The sequence below is a fragment of the Phocoena phocoena genome, chromosome 6 (genome assembly GCF_963924675.1).
Source record: "Phocoena phocoena chromosome 6, mPhoPho1.1, whole genome shotgun sequence".
In the NCBI taxonomy this organism is placed as follows: domain Eukaryota; kingdom Metazoa; phylum Chordata; class Mammalia; order Artiodactyla; family Phocoenidae; genus Phocoena; species Phocoena phocoena.
The window spans coordinates 70,532,107-70,558,047 of record NC_089224.1 but is presented as its reverse complement, the minus strand read 5'-3'; the positions used below and the strand labels follow the sequence as shown (position 1 = coordinate 70,558,047).

Genomic DNA, 25,941 nt, shown 5'->3' with positions numbered 1-25,941 from the left:
GTCTCTGCCACAGGGAACAAGTGGGTTGAACTGATGTACATGTAGTAATTGAAATGAATTATTTAGAAGGGCCTTTAGAAAATTACAGTACATGTGCTATACATACATGTGTGTATACTTTTAATACAAAGACTACGTGTTTGCGAGTTAATGAACCACTGGATTTAACAAACATCATTTTATAGTTGTTTTTGCATCTTAAAAAAAAAACTCTTCACTTCATTAGGATGTTCAGTACCTTGGAGCAGATTCTTGGTCTGATCAATTTCTCAGACTCTTAACTCCTGAAGATAATCCTGGGAATAAGGAGCCATTTTACTAATTTGAATATCCCTATTTTTTTTTCTTTTTTTAACCTCTGATGAAAAGTTAGATATTAGTTAATCAAAAGCTATTCATATTTCATCACATCTTAAAAAAAGAAGCACAGATCCTCTACAGTTAGCACACTTAAATTACTCCATAGACTACATTGACATGAAACATATACTATGCAGAGAAAACAAAATGTGTTAGCCAAAGGAAATCCAGCTATTCACAGACTAGGCATTTTGGTCAATGACTAGACAGTCTTATTATTGGCAGATATAATTATGATGGCTGCAGGTGTTTGATTTGTTTTCAATTTCAAATCTGTGGTAAACTTCTGGCTGTGCTTTTTTGCAGACAGCAAACATGTTCTACATTGTGATCATCATGGCCATCGTCCTGCTGAGCTTTGGAGTGGCACGCAAGGCCATACTTTCACCAAAGGAGCCTCCATCCTGGAGCCTTGCTCGAGATATCGTGTTTGAGCCATACTGGATGATCTATGGAGAAGTCTATGCTTCAGAGATAGATGGTACGTAGAGGATTCCGCCACCATGCAGCAATTGAACCTTTGTAGATACTCAGAGTAATAAAGAACCCTGGAAAACAACCATCTGAATCTTAAAAATGTCAAGAGTTTGTGGTATTCTACTAAGTCAATATGCTAAATATTTGTCTAGAGTCATAGGACTGTGATTCACCTTATCTCTCATTCTTTTAAATTCTTTATTTGTAGTTTGTTCAAGCCAGCCGTCCTGCCCTCCTGGTTCTTTTCTTACTCCGTTCCTGCAAGCTGTCTACCTCTTCGTGCAATATATCATCATGGTGAACCTGTTGATTGCTTTCTTCAAGTAGGTTATTTTAATCAAATACAGTTATTTTGTATGAATCAAAAATGGGTGCAGGTATTTTGAAAGATTCACATGTAACCTTTGTTTTTTGTGTGTTTCATGTTTAATTACTGTGGTTTTAAAATATGGGCATGGAACTACTGGCAGGAAGGCAGCAAAATATGAGAAGAGAAAAAACAATAAATAGAGAGTGTAATAACAGCAGACTGAAAGGAGATCATACACTGTAATTAAGCAATAATTTGGAATCGTGGAGAGTAACAATTGACGAGGCTGAAAGTTGGTTAAAGGGTCCTTGATAACTTCCCTTCATTGGCTCTCAGTATATCTCATTCTCTGTTTTCTTCTATATCACTTTTCACTTCTTCTCAGTCTTCTTTTCTGGAGCATCATATTCTCTTCAACCTTTTAACATTGGAATGTCCCTGGGCCCAGACGTTTGTTTTGTTTACACTTTGGTGATCTTGTTCAGTTTCCTGTATATGTATACTGACAAATCCCAACTGATATCTTCAGCCTAGGTCTCTTTCTTGAACTTCAGTCCTGTAGATCCAGCTCTCCTGTTCCATTACCAGTCAGATGTATAATACTGGGTTGGCCAAAAAGTTCGTTCGGGTTTTTCCATACCCTCTTATGGACAAACCCGAATGAACTTTTTGGCCAACCCAATAGATTTCTGAACTTCCAAATGTCCAAATTCTTGATCTCCCCTCTTTCCCAACATACACTTATTCTGCTTGTAGTCTTTCCCAAATCTATAAGGAAGACCACATGTTTCTGTCAAAGCTTCATCTTTCCCATTGTTCGGACCAAAAACCTTGGCATTCTTAATGCGTCTCATATTTCTAGCTCTAGACTGTCAGGAATACCTGTTGACTCCATCTTCAAATAGATCATCAGTCCAACCGCCTCTCACCACCCCACTGCTACTACCACAAAGACTCCTAGTTTATTTCTCTGCTTCTGTCTTTGGCCCCTATATTCTGTTCTCAACACAGTAGCCCTAATGACACTTAAATTTTTAAAATTACTTAATTAATTAATCACTCTATTCCCTAATGACCTTTAAAACATATGTCAGATTATGTCACTCATCTGCTCCAAACCATTCAAGGTTCCCCATTTCCTTCTGGGTAAAAGTCAAAGTTTCTACAATGACCTAGCTTCTCTGCTACCTCTTCAATCACCCATCACACTACTATTCCCCGAATCCATGCCTCTCCAGCCACACTGGCCCCTCACAGTTTTTCAAACAACACAGGGGTGTTTGCAGTTGCTGTTCTCTCTGCCTGGAATGCTCTACCCCCAGATATCAGCGTGGTCCATTCCCTCACCTCCTTTAAGCCTTTGCTCAAATGTCCCCTCTTTAATTAGCCCTAACCTAAGGATATTATTTAAAAGTGCAGCCCCCTTTCCTTCAACCATCTCCTTGGCATGCCTGGTCCCCCTTACTCTTTTTTCTTTATACTACCCACTTATATATACAAATATATTTTATAATTTATCTCTATATTGTGTTTTTTCCCCTGTTTATCTCTTATACTGGAATATAAGCTCCACAAGAACAAGTTTGTTTTTTTGGTTTTGGGGGGGTTTTTTTGGCCATTTTTTGCCCATGAATTTATCCCAGGCCCTGAAAAGAGTGTCTGGCTCATATTTGTTTAATGGATGAAAGAAATCAAGTGAAGTGATGGGAGAAACTAGTATTTTCTGAACGCCTCTTTTATGTCAGGCACTGTACCAGGTATTTTATTCATTAATTATCTCACTGAAGAGAGAGAGATAAGAAAAGGGAAATCAATGCATAGAAGTTTAAAGAAAGTAGAGGAGATAAAGGCTGAAGGCAAGCAAAATAAATCAGAACACACACAAAGAGGACTGTTGTTGCGTATATATGGGGAAAACATACTTTTTTGCTTGTTACAAGGTTATGTGATAGCTATCGTCTCCCTTTAGCCTCACCATTTTATGCACTTGTAACATTTGCTGGTGTTTAATTACTGTAGCTATTTTTTTGACATTTCAAATAAGATTAAGAGTGGGTATGAGATTTTTGTTTCTCAAAAACGGCAGGTGTCAAAAGGGCGGCTGACAAATCCTCCCACAGGCTAGTCTTCTCACAGAGATGAATACACTGAGGACCATACAAGCTGAGCAACCCCAGATCGGACTACTTGTCCAGAGGCCCCTTTCCAGATTCTGTAATTACAAAGAACCTGAAATACACTGTGAAGATCGCCACCTGCTGGTGGGCAGGCTGTGATCACACTTGCAGTGGGAGTAACATGTAATTTTGGTGGCCCTCAAACTTGATTGTGCAGAATTACCTGGAGGACTCACTGAGACACAGATCGCTAATTGGGTCGTTCTGGATAGGGCCCAAGAATTTGCGTTCCTCACCTGTTCTCAGGTGATGCAGTGCTGGTGGCTAAGTGACTGCACTTTGAGAACTACCGTTAAACTCAGTTGTCGATGTTTCCTTCATCTACTTTATGAACTCTGAAACCTCCCTCCTCCTCTCATCCTAAGCTGGCTTTCTCCAGGATAGTTCGGGTTCCTTCTCTTTATCATTACTGCAGTTTAGGGTTACCTGCATTTTTATTTGCTAAATGTGGCTGCCCTTCTCAAGTACTTCTCTGCCATCTTTCTCTAAAGAAAATAAATTACATATTAGCCTAAGCAAAATATTAAGATGGATATTCCATTGTGTCCTGCCCACCCATATATTATGTTATAGACTTAAAGTTAAATAGTTAAGGGTGAATTTGTACCACTCACCACAACTTCTATTACAAGTTCTATAATATCAACATATTTACTGCACTATCTGCATATTATAATTGATATAATTAAAGAGAGAAAAATCCCAAGGTGGCCTACCAATAAGGAGTCACTTTTATTGTAAGGTTAATATAAATAATTGATCTAGCTGCTGAATCGAAGGTCTTCTTATTGACTTATTTTAGGATGAATTGATTTTTCTTCCATCTCTTCTTCTTCATTAATATTCTTTCGTTTGAATGTTTTAAGGAGGATTATTCTAGCACTTCTCACATTTGACATTAGGAGAATCTCTTCATAAGGTTGATGATATAGAGGGACATTAAAGCTGTTTACCATGAATGATGAGTTATGGACTGAAAAGACCCTCTTATGTGAGAAGAGATGGTGAATCAAGAATAATGTTACCTCCAGAGGACAGTTTCTGTTCATTGAATTTAAACTGTTGGCATTTTCTTCTCTCTGATTGTCATTTCTACCTTTTGCTTATTCTGATTAGCATATTTTAATGTAGAAGGTGATTAATGTATGTTGTTTGGTGGAAGAAGAACCGTAAATGCAATGGATATTATTTTTATTGGCTAACTACCGTCCATGTCAGGCGAACCAATCATAAAAGTTGGAAAATAAAGCAATAATCTAACTGTTATGTTTCAGGATTCCATATTAAAACACTGTCCTTCTCTTACTACAACTTACAGTAACGTTTACATAGATCTGAAATCCATTTCAAATAACCTGTGGAAATACAATCGCTATCGCTACATCATGACCTACCACGAGAAGCCTTGGCTGCCCCCACCTTTCATCCTGCTGAGTCACGTTGGTCTCCTCCTTCGCCGTCTTTGCCATCACCAAGCTCCAAATGACCAAGAAGAGGGTGATGTTGGATTAAGTAAGTTTTCATTGGTGGGGCAGGAGGAAGAGAGTGCAAGAGTGGAGATCCAAGGTGAAGACACCTGGAACGTTGTCGATTAAATTCAGGGCACAGGATGGAAGGCTCTGGGAGTTAACTGACCAAAGAGTATCAGCTGAGCACCTGGGTCTAAGTAAATGCGTGGATCTCATTACGTGGTTGTAGTACCTTTCGCTAAAAGTAGCTGATACTTCGAAAGAAAGGAATAGGTAGGAACAGAATCTCTGCTTGGATGTGTAAAGGCTTTTTGTCACCTGGAAAACCCTGTGCTTTTACTCTGCTTAGCTGGGAAGACGTCAGAATACCTCCTAGAGAGTAGTCAGAGTGACCCATACTTATTTCCCTGTTGTTGAAGATGGAATCCAAATTGAAAGGATACAGAAGGTCTTGTGGACTAAGGGGAATAGATAAACCAGACTTTGCTTAATTTATTCACCAGAATCATGGCTCTCTAGTTCTCTACTCTACTGAATATGGAGGTGATTCTTTATTTTCAAGAACTTCAACTCAGGATGCAGAAATGTGGATTCTCTCTTTTGCTTTTGGCAAAGCTTAACTCGACATATTTTGAGATTTTCCTAGTTCACTTTGCTTATCCATATATAGCATGGTATGACTGTCATACTAATTGTCATAAGAGAACATTCCTTCTTGTGGTTCAGAGATCTTTCGTAGTTCCTCTAGGCCCGCTGGTACTAGGCCCATTTCTAGATAATTCCTAGATATAGAGGAAATGGATAGCATAAATTCACAATCCTTTATCTCAATCCCTAAATTCGAAATACATTTGAAAATGGAAAGTCTTTTTCTTCATAAGTTGGAGAAAGACTCATTTGGACAGAAGAGGCTAACGGGACTAATGTAAGCCATTTTATCCTCTTTATCCCTTGTAGTATGGATATTCATTGATTTTTGCTGCAGAAATGATGTGTTTGATTTCAGGGTATTGCCCTAGCTACAACTAGGGATTTTCCTTCATTTATGGCAAATGCACTATATTACCTTTCCAAAACTAGAAAACTTCTGATTTCTGAAATGGACTGGTTCCAGGAATTTCAGGTAAGGGATTGTGGACTATTTATACATTTCGGTGGGCCCTTAGGAGGACAGATGTTAGCACAAGGTTGACAGGGTGACATGCTTTTGCTCCTGTAGTTGAGTAGTTGGCTCCGTGAAGTATTTTTCTTCTCTTGAGTCACTTGGTGATTTATTTTTCTTTTCCATTTCTTTCCCCTAAGCGATTCAGCCTTTATATGGAAGTCAAAGCACAACTGAAGTTAATTTAAAGGCTTATAATAATATTATAATTTCCCGGCTTCTAATGGAGTGGCATCCCAGAACAACTGTAATCTAACAGGAGAGTGTGAACCACTTGAGAGATCCTGGGATTAGCTAGGATTTGGCCCCGTTTTCTAGCACCATAACAAACAACGCTTTCCTGGGCTTACCTTGATCTGAGCTTATAGGATGATTCTGGTATAAAACTCGAGGAAATATTCTGATGGACAGAGGTACATTCACCCTGAGCTCTGGGAAATTCTTGAATTTTTGTGAGATTGCCTTTGATACTCTGTATTGAGGATCAAGACGTTTGCACATGGGGAAGCAGTGCCACCTGGTGGACAGTCACAAGAACGTGCCACATACTGCAAGCTGCACCTATCATTGGAACTGCTCTGTGGGTTGTTTGCTCTCAGGAATCCACAGAAGGCTCAAATCATACAATTCTAAAGTTCCTTACTCATACAAGATTCTTTAATGCAAACACACATTTAGAGTTGAGTGGGGATAGGGATTTTTTTGGTGTCTGAAAGATGCTTCCAAGCCATAAAAATCAGAAAACATTGTACCTTTGAGTTGTGAACACGTTTTATGGCTGAGTATTTTCTTTTAGTCATCTTTTAAAATGAATATTTTTGTCTCTCATTTTATTGGAAAATTACAGAACATTTGCATTTCTAATAAATTCTGGAGAACTTTAATGGTTCTTTTTTTTTTTTCCTAACCTAGGTGAAATGATTGAAGGAAGAGGATATTCCAATTTTACCCTTTTTGCAACAGCATTTTTATATTTAACAAGTATTAGAAACTTGCTCAAAAGATAATGCATTTTTCTGCTAGGTCAGAGTAAGAGTCAAGGTGGTAGACCAAATGTGATTGCTGAAGTTTGATGTAGAATTGCATTAGTTTCATAACATCATGAAATGATATGTCTTTTAATGAATTAATTGTAATTGTCAAGGAAGAAGTATAGCCTTGATTGGCCATTGACTCGTCATAATGTCTCTTTCTTCAGTAGAAGAACTTAGTATATACAAACTCAGTGTATATATAAACTCAGTGCAACGAGGTAAAACTTTCTTATACTTACTGGATTAATTTCAACAGACTTTGACTTCTTCTAACCTTGATTTTAACCTGTAGGTTACTTATTGTCATTTTGACAGATAAACCAGTTGGTGGGGGAACTTCCATATGCATATAAATGTGAATTTTTATGTGTAAAAGTATTCTAATTTAAGAAAATATTGAAGATAAAGTATCTGTTCCACGAGTCACCTTCAAATTCCCACATCTCTTTATAGGACAAAAAGGAAAGACCCAGCCTGGTGTTTCCAGTTATTTCTACATAGTGCTTCCCAATTAATATTAGGAATACAGTGTGACAAGGCAGCAAACTATTATCATGCAAGCTATGGTTTTATCCATTTTTAACACCAATGGAAGAAAAGTCAGGTACTGTATCAGCTTCCTATGGAGGATGAATAATGATTCTTTTTATGCACTATACTTATTTCCATAGAACTCTACCTGAGTAAGGAGGATCTGAAAAAACTTCACAGTTTTGAAGAACAGTGTGTGGAAAAATACTTCCATGAGAAGATGGAAGGTCTGAATTGTAGCTGTGAGGAAAGAATCCGAGTGACGTCAGAAAGGTAAAAGTTATATATGTATTTTCACCCTCTAAACTGCTACCTAAACCTGATTCTACTAGAATGTCTGAAAAAAGTAGAAAGGTCTACTTTTAAAACCCAGAGGTTTTGATTTTCTAAGATTTCCTCTAGTATCGTATAATATTCATGCAATCAGTGCACATTTATTGAGCATCTACTATGTTCCAGGCAGTCTTCTAAGTTAGTAAAGATAAATGGTGAATAAGAGAGCAGGGGCCCTTCCTTCATAGCATTCACATTCTAGTGAGTGCATGTGGAGGGGTGGGGGTGGAGTGAAGGACAAAAAAGATATATGTAATTTAATGTCAGACAGTAAAAGAACAATGAAGGGGAAAAAAAGTAGTATAAGGGAATAGAGATGGATCGTGGTGAAGGGTCTGCTGGAGTTGGGGGTTGGGTTGGACCGCTTTGGGAGCCTGGTGCAGGAAGGTTGCTCTGAGGCAGCTGAGGAGGAGAGACTTGAGGGAGGTGGAATGGAGCAGCAAACGTGGATGCAGGTGAGTCCAGGAGCAGCAGGGTGCTGGTTGCACTGGGAATCATGGAGTCATAGTCTCAGGGTGCCTGACTAGCACTTGTGCAGTGGAGTTGAGGGCAAATTCACTGAAGCGTGTGGAGGGTGAATAGAAGTAGAGACAGTGATTAGAGGCAGATTTTCTAAGAAGTGTTTCTCTGGAGGGAGGTAAAGAGGGGTATGGGGACATGGTGCGGTTCTTTTGTTTCATGTGGAGATAATAAAAGTAATATATTTGTTACTGGAAAAGATCTACCAGCAAGGGAGAAGCTGCAGGAGCCGGAGGGAGGAGGTGATTTGCTGAGTGAAATCCTCAGGAAGGGCAGTTAACGGTTGGGGGCCAGGAGAGAATATGGAGAGTGCTCCAGAGGATGCAGCCAGGCTGCGGGAATGCAGTTCTCGCGGCAGTCATCAGCTGAGGGTGTCTGTGGGTGTGTGTGATTTGGGGGGGCCGTTCAGAGGCTTGAGGAAAGAGGAGGCGTGTTGGAGAAAGTGGACAAATGTAGAAGCTCGTAGGTCAAAGCTGCTGTACATGTGCCACTAATCGCAGGTACACAGCACTGGATCAAAATATGGACTGCGTGTGATCGTGGGCATTTTAAAAATTTAGAAATAATTGACATATTATATTAGTTTCAAGTATACAACATTAGTTTTCAAGTATACAACATAATGATTCGATATTTGTATATTGTGGAAATGATCACCACAGTGATTCTCGTTAACGACCATCACCATACAATTTTTTTTCTTGTGATGAAGTGTTCAAGGGTCTACTCTCTTAGCAACGTTCAAATGTACAACACAGTATTTATTAACTAAGTCCGAACAGCATTGCTTTCTTAATTGGAAGCAAATTGGCAGAAGTTAAATGTGTTCTCTACTTTTGAATACACACGGACCTGACTATAAAATGTTATACCTAATTATGCATATATATTTTCAGATGTCCAAATAGATAGATAGTGAATCCTTAAATATGGCTTTATTTGAAATTGAATCACCTTAAGAACTTTCTAAATGGTCACCTTGGTCATATGACTTATTCTGAACTTTAAAATAATACATATTTATGTAAATATATTTATAGGTAGCTGATTGAATTTCAGATCAAATTTTAAATATTGAGGAAAAAATTGAGTATCAAATAACAATTTGTGAACCCACACATTCTATTTTACTTAAATAATATCTTTAGGAGGGCCAAAACTCTGTGAGCTTCCTTCTTTCCCTTTCCCCCTTTCCACACGTTCTGCCTCCTTTTGTAGCTATGCTCATTGAGTCCTGCCGGCCAGCTTGGTTCTGCTTTGTATATGTACCCAGATAGGAGTTTACGGAGCCTGCATGAAGTCCCTGCTTCTAGCTAAGTGTACTTGGGCAAGTTTACTCTGGGCCTTGTTTTCTTCTCTGTAAAATGGACACAAAAATAGACCTACCTTTTAGAGTCGTTGTGAGGATTCCATGGGATAATATAGATGAACTGTGTGGCAGTGTGCTAATGGATAGTAAGGGAGTCGTGAAAGTTATCTATTATTATGTAAAATTAGGCTCCAATTTTGTGAGTATAATTTCTTCTAAAATACATATTCCCTTCCAAACCTTAAGGAAAGGGATGTAAATAGATAAGATGGGTCAAGATAGGCACCTCCGCCCCCAGTATTATGTACTGGAACAAGGTCATGGAGAGCCCTTCACTTTACACTATAAACTAAGGAAAAATTTTAGGTGGTCAAACAGATTTACCTTCTAGGTTGTTAGCATATGGATTTGAGGAGTCAGAATTGGAACTAGGGAGACCGCTCGAGAGATTGATACAGCAGACAGATGATGCCCAAGGACTAGCCAAATTGGTGGTGGCATTGAAAGAAGTCCATTTGGTCTGCTGTAACAAAATACCGTAGACTGAGTGCCTTATAAGCAGCAGAAAGTTACTGCTTACAGTTCTGGAGGCTGGAAGACTGAGATTAGGGTGCAAGGATGGTCAGGTGAAGGCCCTCTTTGGGATACAAACTTCTCATTGTGTCCTTACATGGTGGAAGGGGCTAAGGAGCTCTGTTGGGGTCTCTTTTATGAAAAGTAGAGCCACTGATCCCATTCGTGAGGGTTCCACTGTTATGACCTAATCACCTCCCAAAGGCCCCACCTACTAATACCATCACTGTTGAGGGTTAGGATTTCAACGTGAATTTTAGGTGGGGACACAAACATTTAGGCCATAGCAAAGAGGATAAAGGCATATTTAGAAAAGACAATTCAAGAGGTGAGTTAAGGATTGGCTGTGGCAGTAAGGGAGAGGATGAAGTCCAGGATGACTCATATCTGTAGCAGGGTAATTAGGTGAAAGGTGGCACTAAAAGATAAAGAGTACAAAATGCATGGCAGGGAGGGTGGGGAAAGCAATGAGGTTTAGATTTTGTTGAGCCTGAGATTCTGGTGGTGCTTTTATCCAGAGATGCCTGGAAGGCTTTACATACATGAATCTGAAGCCCTAGGGCAAAATTTGAACTGGACAAGGAAATTTGGGAGTCATCTGCCTATTTTAGGAAAATAAAATTATGACAGAGGAAGCGCTCATGCTCAGGAAGCAAGTGGAGTGAGGAGACTCAGTGGGTTGAGGGTCTCACCCTGAGAGGTGTCAACACCTGTGTAATGGACCGAGGAAGAGGAACTAATGGAGAAGACTAAAAAGAATTGATCAGAAGAGTATAATGAAAACCAGGAGAAGGTAGTATCACGAGTCAAGTGAATACAGAATGAAAACTGGAGAACCAGACATTAAAAAAAGTAATTCAATAATAATAATGAGTAATAATAATACTAATAGTAAACTGAACACCAGTAATCATCATATGCTATCACATTTATCTTGAATTGTTTTCTTGGGATTTGAGTAGAGAAGGATTAGATGGTAGATGGTTATGTAGCTTCTGAAAAATATTCTAGATGCTTTCAAGGTCTCTGGTATTTGATTATGAAGCCCTAATTTAACTTCAAAACACAGTCGATCAATTTTCCTTCTTGATAGAGCTATCTCACCAGCCCTCTTTTTACATGGTTGTCCTTGTTGAGGTCATTCTGGGGAGCTTGTAAATGAAGTATGGGAGAGAGGGAAGAATATTTTCCAGTGGTAACTCAGCAGTAGTTTGAAGAGGGAGCGAAAGGAAGTTAGGAAGATATTTGCATGTTTGCCTACCTCTGAAGAAGAGATTACCTATATCTTTACAGAGTTAAGTGAATTGTAAAAGTGGAAGGAGAACATATTAAGGCTGTTTCATATCTTACTTCCTCTATTTGGAATGCCAGCTACTTTTTGTCCCTAGTAACGTAAGCCAGTGTTTTTCCTCTCTATGTTCTATGGAGTAAGATGTTAACTAGGTATTTTTCCATATTAAGCATGTTTGGGTACGTCATATTTGGGAAATACTACATTTAAAAAAAGTTTAAACACTTTATCATAATGGGCATTGTGACTCAGTAGAGTTATAGTTTGAGCTCTTCCTATAATCATTTCGCCATGAAACCTTACTGAGAAACCTTTGTGAACAACTCCCAGCATGGAAAATGTGGGTGCAATTCATTTACCCCTTCACGGGACTCTAGGACCCCAATAGAACTTTGCCTGGATCCCTGCTGAGTTGCTGAGAGGTGCTGGAGTGCAGTGGTTAATGCCATTGAATATGGAGTCACACTCTCTGGCTTTGAAGCCTCACCCTGTCATTGACCATGTGACTGGCCATGTGACATCTTTTCATGAAGGGATAGTAGGGTGGTCATGTGGATTAAATAAAATGATGTAAAATGCCTGGCACATAATGAGTGCTCAGTGAATGTTATGATTATCATGATGATTATGATTATACTTGTTATAATTTCATTTTACAATATCTGGTCCAGAGACCCACAATGAAATAATAACCATACTGGTTTTCCCACCACCCTCAAACTTTGCACAAAGGAAACTAAAATTACGAGAATTTCTTTTACATGTCAGAATGACTAAAAGACTAGATTAAATTAATGTAGATGGTGGCTGAGGAATATAATTAAAATATATTTCACAGGGCATTGAGCTTTAGAAAAGAAGTGCCTTTGAAACCAAGAGGACCTGATTTGAGAGTGACCCGGTTATTTGTCTAAGTCTCTATTGTAGCAATGTTACCTGTGCTGTGAATAGTTGCTGGTGTCTATTGTATCCCTTCCATGTGACTGCTGCTAATGGAACTTAATGAGTTTCCATGACTGCTGTTTGGACTGTACAGTTTTTGAATTAGTTGAAACACTGCACTAGATGGAGAGGCTCTAATTAAGCATGTTTGGAAGGGAATATGCATATATTTTGTTCTCTTTTCTTCATCATCCTTGCCAATTCTAGTTTTATAGGTTCCAGAAGATCAAGAAGCCTTTACTAAGGCTCTGCTGAGTTATAGAAGTTGAAGCAAGAAAGAGAGGGTTCCACCCACATAGGTGATAATCAAAATTATACCATCTTCTTTATTCTTTAACTCCTATCTACAAAGCTTCCAGGAAGAAGTGGAAGATTTCTCAATCCATGTGACTTGAGATCTATTCTAGAGAGGGGATGTCTAACACTATTTTGGGAAGTGCTTGCTACAGCTGAGTGCTAAGCTCTTCATGGTATAATTACTGCTTTTCCCAGCCCTCAAATAAGACTGGGGGCAATTTGTTATTTCTGCATACGGTCATGTCAGCCATGAAACTGTTGGTTTCCTCCCTTGCAATTTTTCACTTTATTCCTGTTTATCAAAGATTTTCATTATGGGGAAATTGGAAAGTCTACTCCTTCCTCCAAATAAAAGAATGAAACAGGGAGAAAAGAAAGAAAAAAATGTCACAAGCTAGGGTCCACTGTGAAAAATTTGGTCTTTTTCCATTTAGTCTTCCATATATTTTTTAGTTAAAATTATACAGGTTTGCATTTTGTCCCCCTACCCACCTTACACATCAAACACATTTCTCCAAGTAATTAAATATTCCTTGTAAACATATTTTAATTTTTACTGTTTCTTGACTTACAAAGTTTTTATCACAAATTTAAAAGTATATAATGCAGAACACAACAGACATCCACATCCCCACCCCTGCTGTCAGAAATAGACAAAGAAAATGACTATTAACAATGTAAGTATGATTTTTACTGGCTGCATAATATTCTATCTCACCTGTCTGCCTTAGCATAGTAAAATTCCTGCCTCTTTATTTGTCTTGGCTATTTGAACGTTCCAACGTTGCATCCCTGCCAACCTTGAGTCACTAAATCTCTTTTTAAAAATTTGCTAGGTTAAAAAAATGTCACAGTGTAGACGAACTCACTGTTGTCTTATTTTTATTGATAATTTCTCTGCTTACCTAATGAGATTGGATATTTTACCACGTTTCATTATCTTTTGTGAATTATCTATTCATGTCCTTTGGGGTCTTTATATTTGTTTTCCTCAACAATTTGTAAAAACTTTTGACTACTTAGGGGATACAAACACCTCACTGTATTTGTTAGAATAATTTCCTGTTTATTTTTTGTTTTCAAATTTTGTGTTTTATTTTCATGTGTATGAGTTTCATTTTATGTAACCACAAAATATGTATTTTGTAATTTATTTTATTGATTGTTAAGCTTAGATAACTATTAATTTCCTAGGGCTGCCATAATAAAGTAAACTGGGTGTTTACTGGGTGTCTTACAACAACAGAAAACTGGGTGTCTTACAACAACAGAAATTTGTTATCTCACAGTTCTGGAGGCTAGAAGTCCGAAATTACGACGTTGGCAGGTCCATGTTTTCTCTGATGGCTCTAGGGAAGAAATCTTTCCTCGCCTCTTCTAGCTTCTGGTGTTTGCTGACACTCCTTGGTGTTCCTTGGCTTGTAGATGCATCACTCCAGTCATAAGGTGGTCTTCTCCCTGTGTATCGTCACACTGTCTTCCCTCTATGTCCAAATTTCCCTTTTTTATAAGGATATGAGTTGTATAGGCTTATGGCACACCTTAATGATCTTATTTTAACTTGATTACCTCTGTAAAGACCCTACTTTCAAATAAAGTCACATTCTAGGAGTACTGGGGGTTAGGATTTCAACATACCTTTTGGGGCGGTGGGGAGGACACAAAACAAAACCTATCCCTGTACAGAGGTATTTACAGAGATATATACAGATACATTTTCTTTGTTCTTTCTAATTCTCTAAATGAAATCAATTGTTACATTTAATTTGACTCTACTTGCAATTTACTTTTGTACTTGCATAGCTGAAGGTGCCTTGTGTTGCTTTTACATGAATCAATGGCTAGACATCATAATTTTGGGTTGAAGTATTCAAAGTCATTTAAAAACTTGCCTCGGGCTTTCTCTGAATGTAGGTCTCTTAAAATGGGTTTTGTTTGAAAGTTGGGATGCCTGGTTGTACTGTAGACTTGGAATATTATTCTAAAAGATCTGTAATTTTTTTTCTAATTATGTATTTGATTATTGATTCTGTTCCTATCATTCTAGTTTCTTCCTCAGGATTTCCTTTCTCTACCAAAATAGCACAGTGCTGGACAATAAGAGATATTAAAATGTTTGTCTTGTAAATTAATGAATATATTAATGAATACAAATGGGCTGATTGATGAGATGATTGAAGGGATAACTAGCAGGAAGCTGGAAATGTGGCTCTGAAATATTGGAGAGAAATAAGGGGTAGAAATACAATTTGTAATTTTCCTTATTAAGGTGATAGTGGGAATTACAGGAGTGGGTGAGGTCACCTGGGATGAGAGTATGTGTTGGATAGAGAAGAAGGCAGGAGACAGACCTAACTTTGGGAAGTGGCTTAGGCTGAGGAGCCACCTAAGGATGGAAGCAGGACAGGAAGAGAGTAAGGCAAGTTCCCACTTCCTGTGTTTATTGGCTTACTGTGCTTATTGGTTTTCTCCCTCCCTTTTTCCCTTAGGGTTACAGAAATGTGCTTCCAACTGAAAGAAATGAATGAAAAGGTGTCTTTCATAAGGGACTCCTTATTGTCTTTGGACAGCCAGGTGGGACACCTGCAGGACCTCTCTGCCCTTACAGTGGATACCTTAAAAGTCCTTTCTGCTGTTGACACCTTACAAGAGGATGAGGCCCTCCTGGCCAACAGAAAGCATTCTACTTGCAGAAAACTTCCCCACAGCTGGAGCAATGTCATCTGTGCAGAGGTTCTAGGCAGCCTGGAGATCTCTGGAAAGAAGAAATACCAGTGTTATAGCATGCCCCCTTCTTTGCTGCGGAGCCTGGCCAGAGGCTGGCATCCCCCACGAGTGCAGACAGGGCCCTTTCTTGAGATTACAGACAGAAAGTTTTCAAATGTAAGAGATGACCAGGAAGAGCAAGAAACAGAAAATAGTATAGTTGCTTCTGGGGTGTCCCTGAACAGGCAAGCACACCCAAAGTATGGCCAGTTTCTCCTGGTCCCTTCTCATCTAGAGCAAGTTCCTTATTCTGCAGAAACCAACTTGCCTCTGTCCAGACCATCTTTGGAAGCAGGTACAGATGTGCTGGCAACTGAACATGTCACCCAGAGTGCGGTCCCTGTTCATCTGACGTGGCAGACCCCGGTTGTCTCAGCCCAGGGCTCAGTGGTGGAAACCAAGGAGCAGTATGAGTCACTTGCTCAGTTACCAGCCAGACAAGGCAAGGAGGAGCAAGTGCTACCCACATTGATTTGTACACCTGCACCCATTAAAGTGACCTCCCTCCCTTCCCAAGTCAAAAGCATGCAAACTGGAGGTGGATATGTGAACTGGGCATTTTCAGAAGGTGACGAAACTGGTGTGTTTAGCACCGAGAAACAATGGCAAACCTGCTTGGCCTCCACTTGTAACTGTGACTCCAAACAGAGTGAACAATGTCAGAGGCAGATCCGGGACAGATCCCTATCTGATAACTCAACAAGAGTGGCCCAGAGGGATTGCTCAGAGGTGGGACCATGGCTTCAGCAAAACACATCCCTTCGGATCAGTCCCCTTCGTAGAGACAGGCCCTTCATTAGGAGTCAGAGTTTGAGATTGCACAAAGAGGAGAAATTGAAGATCTGTAAGATTAAAAGTAAGAAGTAAACATATTTATAACCAGTATTAAATTCTTGCATTGCTACCATTCTCATTCTCCCCATTCTGTCAGTCCTTTCTGTGAAACAAAATGGTTCCGCCTACCATCTTACACTTTCTCAGGTAAATCATTTCCCTTACAGATCTTTCAAAATCCTCAGAGATAGGACAGTCAAAATGGATCAAAGCAAAAATGCTAACCAAGGATAGGAAATTGTCAAAGAAAAAGAAGAAAACACAAGGACTACAGGTGCCAGTAAGTGTCTTTTGTGTTTTTGGCAATTGAGGTAGTATCCTAACTTAGCTTGGTTTTTCTCTATTTTAAAGTGCCACGTACACAAAATAGCATTGTCCTGGAAGGAATGAAGATGCAAATTTAAGAGTCAGCAAAGTGGATTTGCCACAATTCATTCGTCAACTCGTATGTTGAAAGACATTTGTGTTATTTTTAGTTTTTGGCTATTCCAAACAAAGCGGTTATGAACATTTGTGTACAAGTCTTTGTGTGGACATACGTTTTAATTTCTCTTTGGTAAATATTTAGGAGTGGAATGCTAGAGTCTTATAGTAAGTATCTGTTTAATTTTAGAAGAAACATACATCCCCACCAGCTTATGAGTAGTAGTTTGAGAGTTCCAGTGGTCTACATCCTCACCAATCCTTAGTATGCTTAGTCTTTTTAATTTTAGCATATTAGTGGGTGTGTAGTGGTATCTCACAGTTGTTTTGTTTGCATTTCCGTAGTGACTGGTGCTGCTAGGTATCTTTTCATGTGCTTATATTCCATCTGTATATCTTTTTTGGTGACATATCCATTCAGATCTTTTGTTCATTTAAAAAATTGGGTTGTGGGACTTCCCTGGTGGTGCAGTGGTTAAGAATCTGCCTGGCAGTGCAGGGGACACGGGTGCGATCCCTGGTCTGGGAAGATCCTGCACGCTGCGGAGCAGCTAAGCCCGTTCACTACAACTACTGAGCTTGTGCTCTAGAGCCCACGAGACACAACTACTGAGCCTGCGCACCACAACTACTGAAGCCTGCGAGCCCTAGAACCCATGTGCTGCAACTACTGAAGGCCATGCGCTCTAGCGCCCACATGCTGCAACTACTGAGTCCATGTGCTGCAACTACTGAAGCCCACGTGCCTAGAGCCTGTGCTCTGCAACAAGAAACCACCACAGTGAGAAGCCTGTGCACTGCAACGAAGAGTAGTCCCCGCTCGCAACAGAGAAAGCCCGTGCACGCAACAAAGACCCAACACAGGCAAAAATAAATAAATAAAATTGGGTTGTTTGTCTTGTTAGGTTGCAAGAGTTTTTTTTTTTTAATTTTTATTTCTTATTCTAGATATAAGCCCTTTTTGGGATATATGTTTTGCAAATATTTCCTCTCAGTTGGTGGCTTGCCTTTTATTTTTCATAGATGTCCTTGAAAACATAGGACACTTTTATTTTGATGAAGTCCAATATTTGATTTTTTTCTTTCATGTCTATGCTTTTCATATCATATTTAAGAAATTTTGCCAAACCCAGGATCACTAAGAGTTTCTCTTACGTTTTCTCCTAGGAATTTTATATTTAGGTCTATATTTAGGTTAAGTTCTGATTATTTGTTGGTGGTATATAGAAATATAATTTTTAAAATATTGATTTTGGGGCTTCCCTGGTGGCACAGTGGTTGAGGGTCTGCCTGCCGAAGCAGGGTACATGGGTTCGTGACCCGGTCCGGGAAGATCCCACATGCCGCAGAGCAGCTGGGCCTGTGAGCCATGGATGTTGAGCCTGTGTGTCCAGAGCCTGTGCTCTGCAACGCGAGAGGCCACAACAGTGAGAGGCCCACATACTGAGAAAAAAAAAAAAAATTTGATTTTGTATCCTATAACCTTGCTAAACTTACTTATTTGTTTGAGTAGGGTTTTTTTTTGTTACTTCTTTAGAATGTTCTATGTAAATGATCATGTTATCTACAAATGAAAATACTATTACTTTTTCCTTTCAAATCAGGATGTATTTTATTCCTTTTTCTTGCCCAGTTACATTGGCTAGTACCTCTAGTACAATACTGAATAGAAGTGGTGAAAGCAGGTAGCCTTTCCTTGTTTCTTCTCTTTAAGCGGAAAGTATTTAGTCTTTTAGCAGTAAGTATGATGTTAGCTGTAGGATTTTTATGTGGATGTCCTTTATCAGGTTGAAGAATTTGCCTTCTTACTTTTCTGAGAATTTTTATAATTAATAGATATGATATTTGTCAAATGCTTTTTCTGTGTCAACCTATATGGTCAGATGCTTTTTCATTTTTATTATGTTAATATGATGAATTATATTAATTAATTTTATAATGTTAGAAGTAATGTTTAGAATATTAAATCAGCCTTGCTGGGATGAACCACAACTGGTCATGATGTATTATCTTTTTTAGATGCTGTATTCATTTTGCTAACATCTTGATACAATTTTATTGCATCTTTTTTCTTGAGAAATATTTATCTTTAGATCTCTCTTCTTGTAATATCTTTGTCTGGTTTTGGTATCAGGGTGATGCTGGGCTTATTGACTGAGTTGGGAAGTGTTTCTTCTTCTTCATTTTTCTGGGTGAGTTTGTATAGATATTATTTAAATCTTACTTATTTGGTAGAATCAACAGTGAAACCTTCTTTGTGGGAAAGTTTTAACTACAGATTCAATTTCTGTAATAGATATAGGGCTATTCAGGTTATGTGATTCTTCTTGAGTGTGCTTTGTGTCTTTTGAGGAACCTGTCCATTTAAGGTTTTAAATTTATTGGCATAAAGTTTTTTATAATATTATCTTATTGTCCTTTTATTGTCTGAGAGATCTGTAGTGACCTCACTTCTCTCTTTCCTAATATTTTATATTTGTGTTTTCTCTTTTTGTTTTATGATTAGTCTGGCTACAGATTAGTCTGTGAAAAGATTGATCTTTTCACAGAACCAGCTCTTGGTTCATCGATTTTTCTTTGAATTCTATTTCATTGATTTCTGATCCTTATTATTTCCTTTGTTCTGTTTACTTTGGATTTAATTAGCTCCTTTTTTGTTTTTGTTTTCTTTGCTAGTTTGTTAAGGTAGAAGCCTTGGTCGTTGATTTGAGACTTTCTTCTTTTCTAGTATAGGCATTTAGTGCTATAAAATTCCTTCTAATCATTGTTCTAGCTATATCCTACAGATTCTGATATGTTATGTTTTCATTTGCATTCAGTAAATCTTTTTGTTTATTGTTAGGAAGCCTTAGATCTGAGTTGACAATTCTGCAGGACTTCACTTTTCATGATCTTAATGCCCTGCTTCATTTTTCTGTTCTACATGTATTTTTCCATATAATAACATGTGTGCATTTTTCAAAGCACCTCAACTCTTTTTAGAATGAGAAGCAGAAGCAAAAAGATAAATATTGAATCAATTATGTAACATCACCTTTTGGAGGAGAGACTTAGCTTTGATAAAGACTCTTCTTTCAGGGAAAATGCCACGAATTGCTGGGACCCCATAAAATATGAATTTAAATAGAGTCATTTTGGAAATAGTTAAAATGGCCAGAGTTAAACTAGAAATTATAACTGAGCTCAAGTACTATAACTTGCATTTGTTTGTTGTCCTGTAGTTTGTCAATTTATCTCATTTCTTATCTGTCCCTGGGAAGAACATAAGGCAGCCATTATTATTGGCTATCTATTATTTTAAGGATGAAGGGAATGGAGCTCATAGACATTACATGATTTTCCCAGTTCATATAGCTTCTAAGTGACAGAGCTAGAATTCTAACAAGTTCTTTTGGATCCAACCCTTACGTTTTTGTTGTTTTGCTCTCTACCAGTAGTTCTCAAACTGTGGTCTCCCATCAGCTTTAGCACCCCCTGGAAACATACTAGACATACAAATTCTCCCTCCCCCCGAAGACCTACTGAATCACAGATCCTGAGGATGGGACCCAGTGATCTGTGGTTTAACACAGTCCTGGGTGATTCTGATGTACACTCAAGTTTAAGAACTGCTCCCCACCCTGGTTCTCAATCATGATTGCAGATAGAAAAGTCACATGGATGCTTGGGTCCTGCCAGCATGAGTGATGGAAGTTCAAAGCTTCAAGGTGATTTTAATGTGCAGCCAATGTTAACAACCACTCCTCTTTAACATAGTACCTCTATTAATGTGATTCAAAACGTATTCAGATTAATGTCACTGTGTTCCAACGAGTGTTTTTCTCTCCAGGTCATAACAGTCAACACCTGCTCTCAAAGTGACCAACTAAACCCAGAGCCAGGAGAAAATAAGATCTCAGAAGAACAGAATTGCAGCAAGAACTGGACTCCAGTGTCCAAATTTAGTCAGATAAGTATGTAACAGTCTACACTCTTGAATCCCAAAAATTCTGGTAGTGTTTTCTCAGGGTATGATCTTTAGACCAGTGGCAGTCCCTGCTGTTCTTTCAAGTGGGAGATGAGAGAATGACCACACTCTCTTAGGAAAATAGCTCTTTTCTGCTTTTAGTTTTTATGAAGGGGATGCAATTTCCATTCGTTTAATGGAATAGTTTTCAGAATTTAGAAAAGAAAAATTAAAATCTAGATAGTCTCATATTCAGAGCTGTTGAATCTGGATCAGAGAGTATTCATTTAGTTTGATTTATGGGTGGGGTTGTCTAATTTTACAAATTCTTTAAAGTTCAAGTGACATTGATATGAGCCTTTACACAGAATTCAGTGGATTGAGTTGTAGTTGGTTATTTACTACTGCTTACATATAGTGTTTGTTCCATTGGCAAATATCCCTTAAGCTTAATCGTAATGATGTTTGTAGAGGATAGAAGACAGATCAATGAGCTAGGAACGAAGACTGTGAGCTCGGCATAGAATGTGAAATAAGCCTGGATATATGAGGGCAGATTATGAATTGAGAGCAATGAACTGAACATTGAACTTCTTGCATTTGATAATAAGAGAGCTTTACTCATTTTTAAACAGAGGGGACTATGTGATTAAGGAGTCATAAATATTTTAAATTATTTGAAATACTAAACTTAAGGTACAAATAGATATTGTATTGAAATCTATGTTACTATGCTTCTTTAAAACTTTGTTTGCTCTATGGTCACTGGTTTTCAACCAAGGGGTGATTCCGCCTCCACAATCAACAATGTCTGAAGACGTTGTAAGACATTTTTGGTTGTCACAACTGAAGGAGGGACAGTTGCTCTTGGCATCATTTTTACATAAATTAGTTATGTTTTTTAAAAATATATAAAAGATATGGTTGATATAATATTGTATGATTTTTAGGTGTACAATGTAATGGTTTGATATATGTATGTGTTGAAAATGATTACCCCAATAAGTTAACGTCCATCGCATACTTACAATTATTTTTTCTTGTGATGAGAACTTTTAAGATCTATTGTCTTAGCAACTTTCAAATATACAATACAGTATTGTTAACTACAGTCACCATGCTGTACATTACCTCCCCAGGTATTTATTTATTTTATAGCTGGACTTTGTACCTTTTGACCATCTTCACTCATCTCTCTCACCCTCCCATCCCCCAAATTATTTAAGTTCTTTCCAAAAAATTTCAAACTGAGAAAGATGGGTGTGGCAGGAGGGTTCTGGCAAAGAATCTCATTTAAATCTGATGATGAGAAAGGAAGAGAAGGTTTAGGGAGTTAGGCTGACTCCAGGTGCCTGGCTTGAACCACATTCTGGGTTGAGAATTTTAGTTTTTAAAAACTTGTCTGAGTTAAGAATTAATTAAAAAAGAATTTAAAAAAATAAAATTTTGAGGGTGGGGAGGTGCCCTGTCAGGTAGATCTTTCTAAAGACAAAAAGTAAAGTTCTGAGGAAATCAACTATGAAAAGGAAAGAATTTTTTAAAAAAAGGAAAGCATAGTTTGTTTAATTTTAATACTGTGCTATCATTGAAATCATATTTATCATAATTTTATGATGTTATGAAAAATATACATGAAATTTTTTGATTTTTCTTTTCCAGTAGGTTTTTTGCATTTCCTGTATACTTTTTTTTCAGCATAAAACAGTAGGAAAAAAAATAATTGGTTATTTCCTACATTTAGACAGAAACTCTTTTTATTTTCCACATTTTTATTGGCGTATAATTGCTTTACAATGTTGTGTTAGTTTCTGCTGTACAACAAAGTGAATCAGCTATATACCTATATCCCAATGTCCCCTCCCTCTTTTTTTTACGGTACGTGGGCCTCTCACTGTCGTGGCCTCTCCCGTTGTGGAGCACAGGCTCCGGACGCACAGGCTCAGCAGCCATGGCTCACGGGCCCAGCTGCTCCGCGGCATGTGGGATCTTCCCAGACCGGGGCACGAACCCGTGTCCCCTGCATCGGCAGGCGGACTCCCAACCACTGCGCCACCAGCGAAGCCCTCCCCTCCCTCTTGAGCCTCTCTCTCACCCTCCCTATCCTACTCCTCTAGGTAGTCACAAAGTATCCAGTTGATCTGCCTGTGCTATTCAGCAGCTTCCCACTAGCCATCCATTTTACATTTGGTAGTGTACATATGTCAATGCTACTCTCTCACTTCATCCCAGCTTCCCCTTCCCCTGCTGTGTCCTCAAGTCTGTTCTCTACATCTGCATCTTTATTCCTGCCCTGCCACTAGGTTCATCAGTACCGGTTTTTTAGATTACATATATATGCGTCAGGGTCAGTTTCGTTCCTTTTTATGGTGGAGTAATATTCCATTGTATATGTGTGCCACATCTTCTTTATCCATTCATCTGCTGATGGACATTTAGGTTGCTTCCATGTCCTTAGCCAGAGACTCTTAATAAGTATTATTCTCAGAATTAATCCAACCAAATATTTATTAAATTATTATTGGGCACCTGCTATGTGCCAGTGACTCTGTAAGTACCAGATATAAAAAATAACAGTAATGATCCTTGTCAAGATTTTTTTAAGAAAAGGATAAAAATTAAAAACTATTGGCTGGCATTCTTTTCTATCTTTCTTTTTGTTTTGTTTTCTTTTTTAAGTAGCCTATTGTAATGCCTGACGCAGTTGTTAAGGAAGAATTCCTAACAATTTGGACCTCAAATTTCATGTATTTTTAAATAAAGCATGGATGATAGGGTGCAAGGGAAGGTAAGTGTGCAAAAATTACTAAAGGTGTTTAATAGGAGGGCAGGTTATGGATAACTTAATTCTTTGATAGAGAAGTATAAATTGTTATAAATGTAAAGGTAACTATTGAAGAATAGAAATAGGGTGTATAGCTTTCAGCCACTTGAGTAAAGCTCAAAAAGGACAAAGGAATCTTGGTAAAACTTGCTAAAAAGAGAAAGAAAACCCTATATTCCAATTTAGATGAATGCACGGTGTTCAGATCTTTTATTTGGAACTGTGATTCAAGTGTAACATGTTTTCACATATTCTCTATTTTTTGCCTTCCTTTTAACAAGGTCTAGAATCTTACATATATCAGAAAATGAAAAGTAGAGAAACTGAACGGCATTCTGTACACGTCAGTGATCATGTAAGGCAGTCTCAAGAGGTAAAAACATTTTATTTGATATTTTAAAAGCTCAGTTTCTCACCCTTTGTCCCCCCACTTTATTCTTTCCTTGTCGTTTGCCTTTATGCAGTTTATCCACCCAGTAATTTATCCTGGGTATTTTTATCATGAAATAGAGTTTAAGAATTTTTGAAACTGTTTTCGCATATATAAAAGTTGCCATGTGGAAGAAAGTAAGATATTTTCAATACACTTTTAAGAGGTAGAGCTAACATCAACATATAGACTCTACTGGGAGACAGATTTCAGCCTGATTTGAGAAGGAATTTTTAGCAGTTGGAGCTTTCCAAGGATGGAATGGTTTATTTCTCGAAGTACTAAGTGCCTCACTTAGTGTGGTTAATTAAACAGACAAAGCAAACATCTTTGCAGATGTGTTGGAGGGGATTTGGACATTGCAGGAAAGGACTTTCAGTGTTTCTCTACCACTGATTTTGCAGTCTGTTTTTCTTAACCATTTGCAAATATGGGCCTGTTTTATTGCCATCCACCATGAAGGAAGCGTGATCTAGTTAGACTAGCCCCCCAAATCTAATCTTGGTCTTGGTTTGAATATTACCTCTATGACCTTGGGAACTATATGAATGTATACTAACAACCTCAGATGTTCTTGTAGGAATGCAATCTGTGAAAGTAAAATATAAGAGTACTTGAAGGTAATTGGAGGCAGGGACCTGTCTGCCCTGTCAAATCCTGGCTCTGTCACTTCCTAGGTTTCAAAGCTGTATACATCAATTAACCTGTGAGTTTCATTACCTGTATCTCTAAAATGGGGTTAATGCCATCCTTACGAGACTGATAGTGGATAACAAAAATAACACCAATGAAAATGCCTAGAGTAATGCTTGGAGTATAGAAATAGAATGAGATATATTCAAGGTAACATTCTAAATAATCATCAACTGAAACAATAATCTGATGATAGGATATAATAATGTAATGGTCAATGTTTCCTGTCAACTTTGACCTTCTTTTCTTCTTTCATGTCATTAACTGATGTTATATGTTCACTCTCATTTTTGTAAAAACCGTTATGTATTACATTTTCTTTTTGATGTCCCCATAAAAGTAATCCTTTCTGTTAAGGTCAGTCATCACACTGAGTTACTCATATATTGTGCTAACATTATGCATCTTTCTAGCTTGAGTCTTGCATGTTTAGTAAGAGAAATATTGAGCCTAGAGGGAAGGAAAAAAAGAACTATGCCCTCCAAGGAGTGTGTTCTGCAAATGTATTACTGGAAGCTTGGGGTGGGAGAGAGTTGGGTGAACATGTAATGACCTTTCCCTTCTGCCCAGGATCTAAGCAAAAACTCTTTGTGGAATTCAAGGAGCACCAAGGTCAATAGGAACTCTCAGTGAGTATTTCTAAATGTCTGCCTTTAAGCATCTTTGGCTTTTATTTTTTTCTAACTGGATTGGGAATAAAGGTTTAATTGGGTCAGAAAAGGAGGAAAAAAAAAGTGTGTGTCCAATGACAGTATTTTTCTTGTGTTAGCAAGAATGAAAATTATTTATTCTCCTAATTTTCCTGTTTCTGGCAACAAGATCTCACCTTAGTGCCTTTTAAGAATATAATGATACATGTACTACTGTAGCAAATTAACCATTTGTCTTTTTTTTTAATTTAATTTTATTTTTGGCTGGTTTGGGTCTTCGTTGCTGCATGCGGGCTTTCTCTAGTTGCAGCGAGCAGGGGCTACTCTTCGTTGTGGTGCATGGACTTCTCATTGCGGTGGCTTCTCTTGTTGCGGAGCACGGGCTCTAGGCGCACGGGCTTCAGTAGTTGTGGCGCACTGGCTTAGTTGCTCCATGACCTGTGAGATCTTCCCAGACCTGGGATCGAACCTGTGTCCCCTGCATTGGCAGGAGGATTCTTAACCACTGCACCACCAGGGAAGTCCCTAACCATTTGTCTTTTTAGTGTCGGAAAAACACACATGAAATAATGAGTATCATATATTTTCTGATAG

The 25,941-nt window shown here is 38.3% G+C and overlaps 1 protein-coding gene across 1 annotated transcript in view; it reads left to right on the top strand.

The window, feature by feature from the left end:
• Positions 1 to 25,941, top strand: part of TRPM6 (transient receptor potential cation channel subfamily M member 6) — a 121,716-nt gene that overhangs the window by 69,983 nt on the left and 25,792 nt on the right. The window contains exons 22-30 of the mRNA XM_065878353.1: positions 667 to 841; positions 1,046 to 1,160; positions 4,643 to 4,836; positions 7,661 to 7,793; positions 15,274 to 16,406; positions 16,552 to 16,664; positions 20,637 to 20,760; positions 23,856 to 23,947; positions 25,268 to 25,326. Of these exons, the coding sequence (XP_065734425.1) occupies positions 667 to 841; positions 1,046 to 1,160; positions 4,643 to 4,836; positions 7,661 to 7,793; positions 15,274 to 16,406; positions 16,552 to 16,664; positions 20,637 to 20,760; positions 23,856 to 23,947; positions 25,268 to 25,326 (2,138 nt within the window). The remainder of the gene's footprint in view (positions 1 to 666; positions 842 to 1,045; positions 1,161 to 4,642; positions 4,837 to 7,660; positions 7,794 to 15,273; positions 16,407 to 16,551; positions 16,665 to 20,636; positions 20,761 to 23,855; positions 23,948 to 25,267; positions 25,327 to 25,941) is intronic.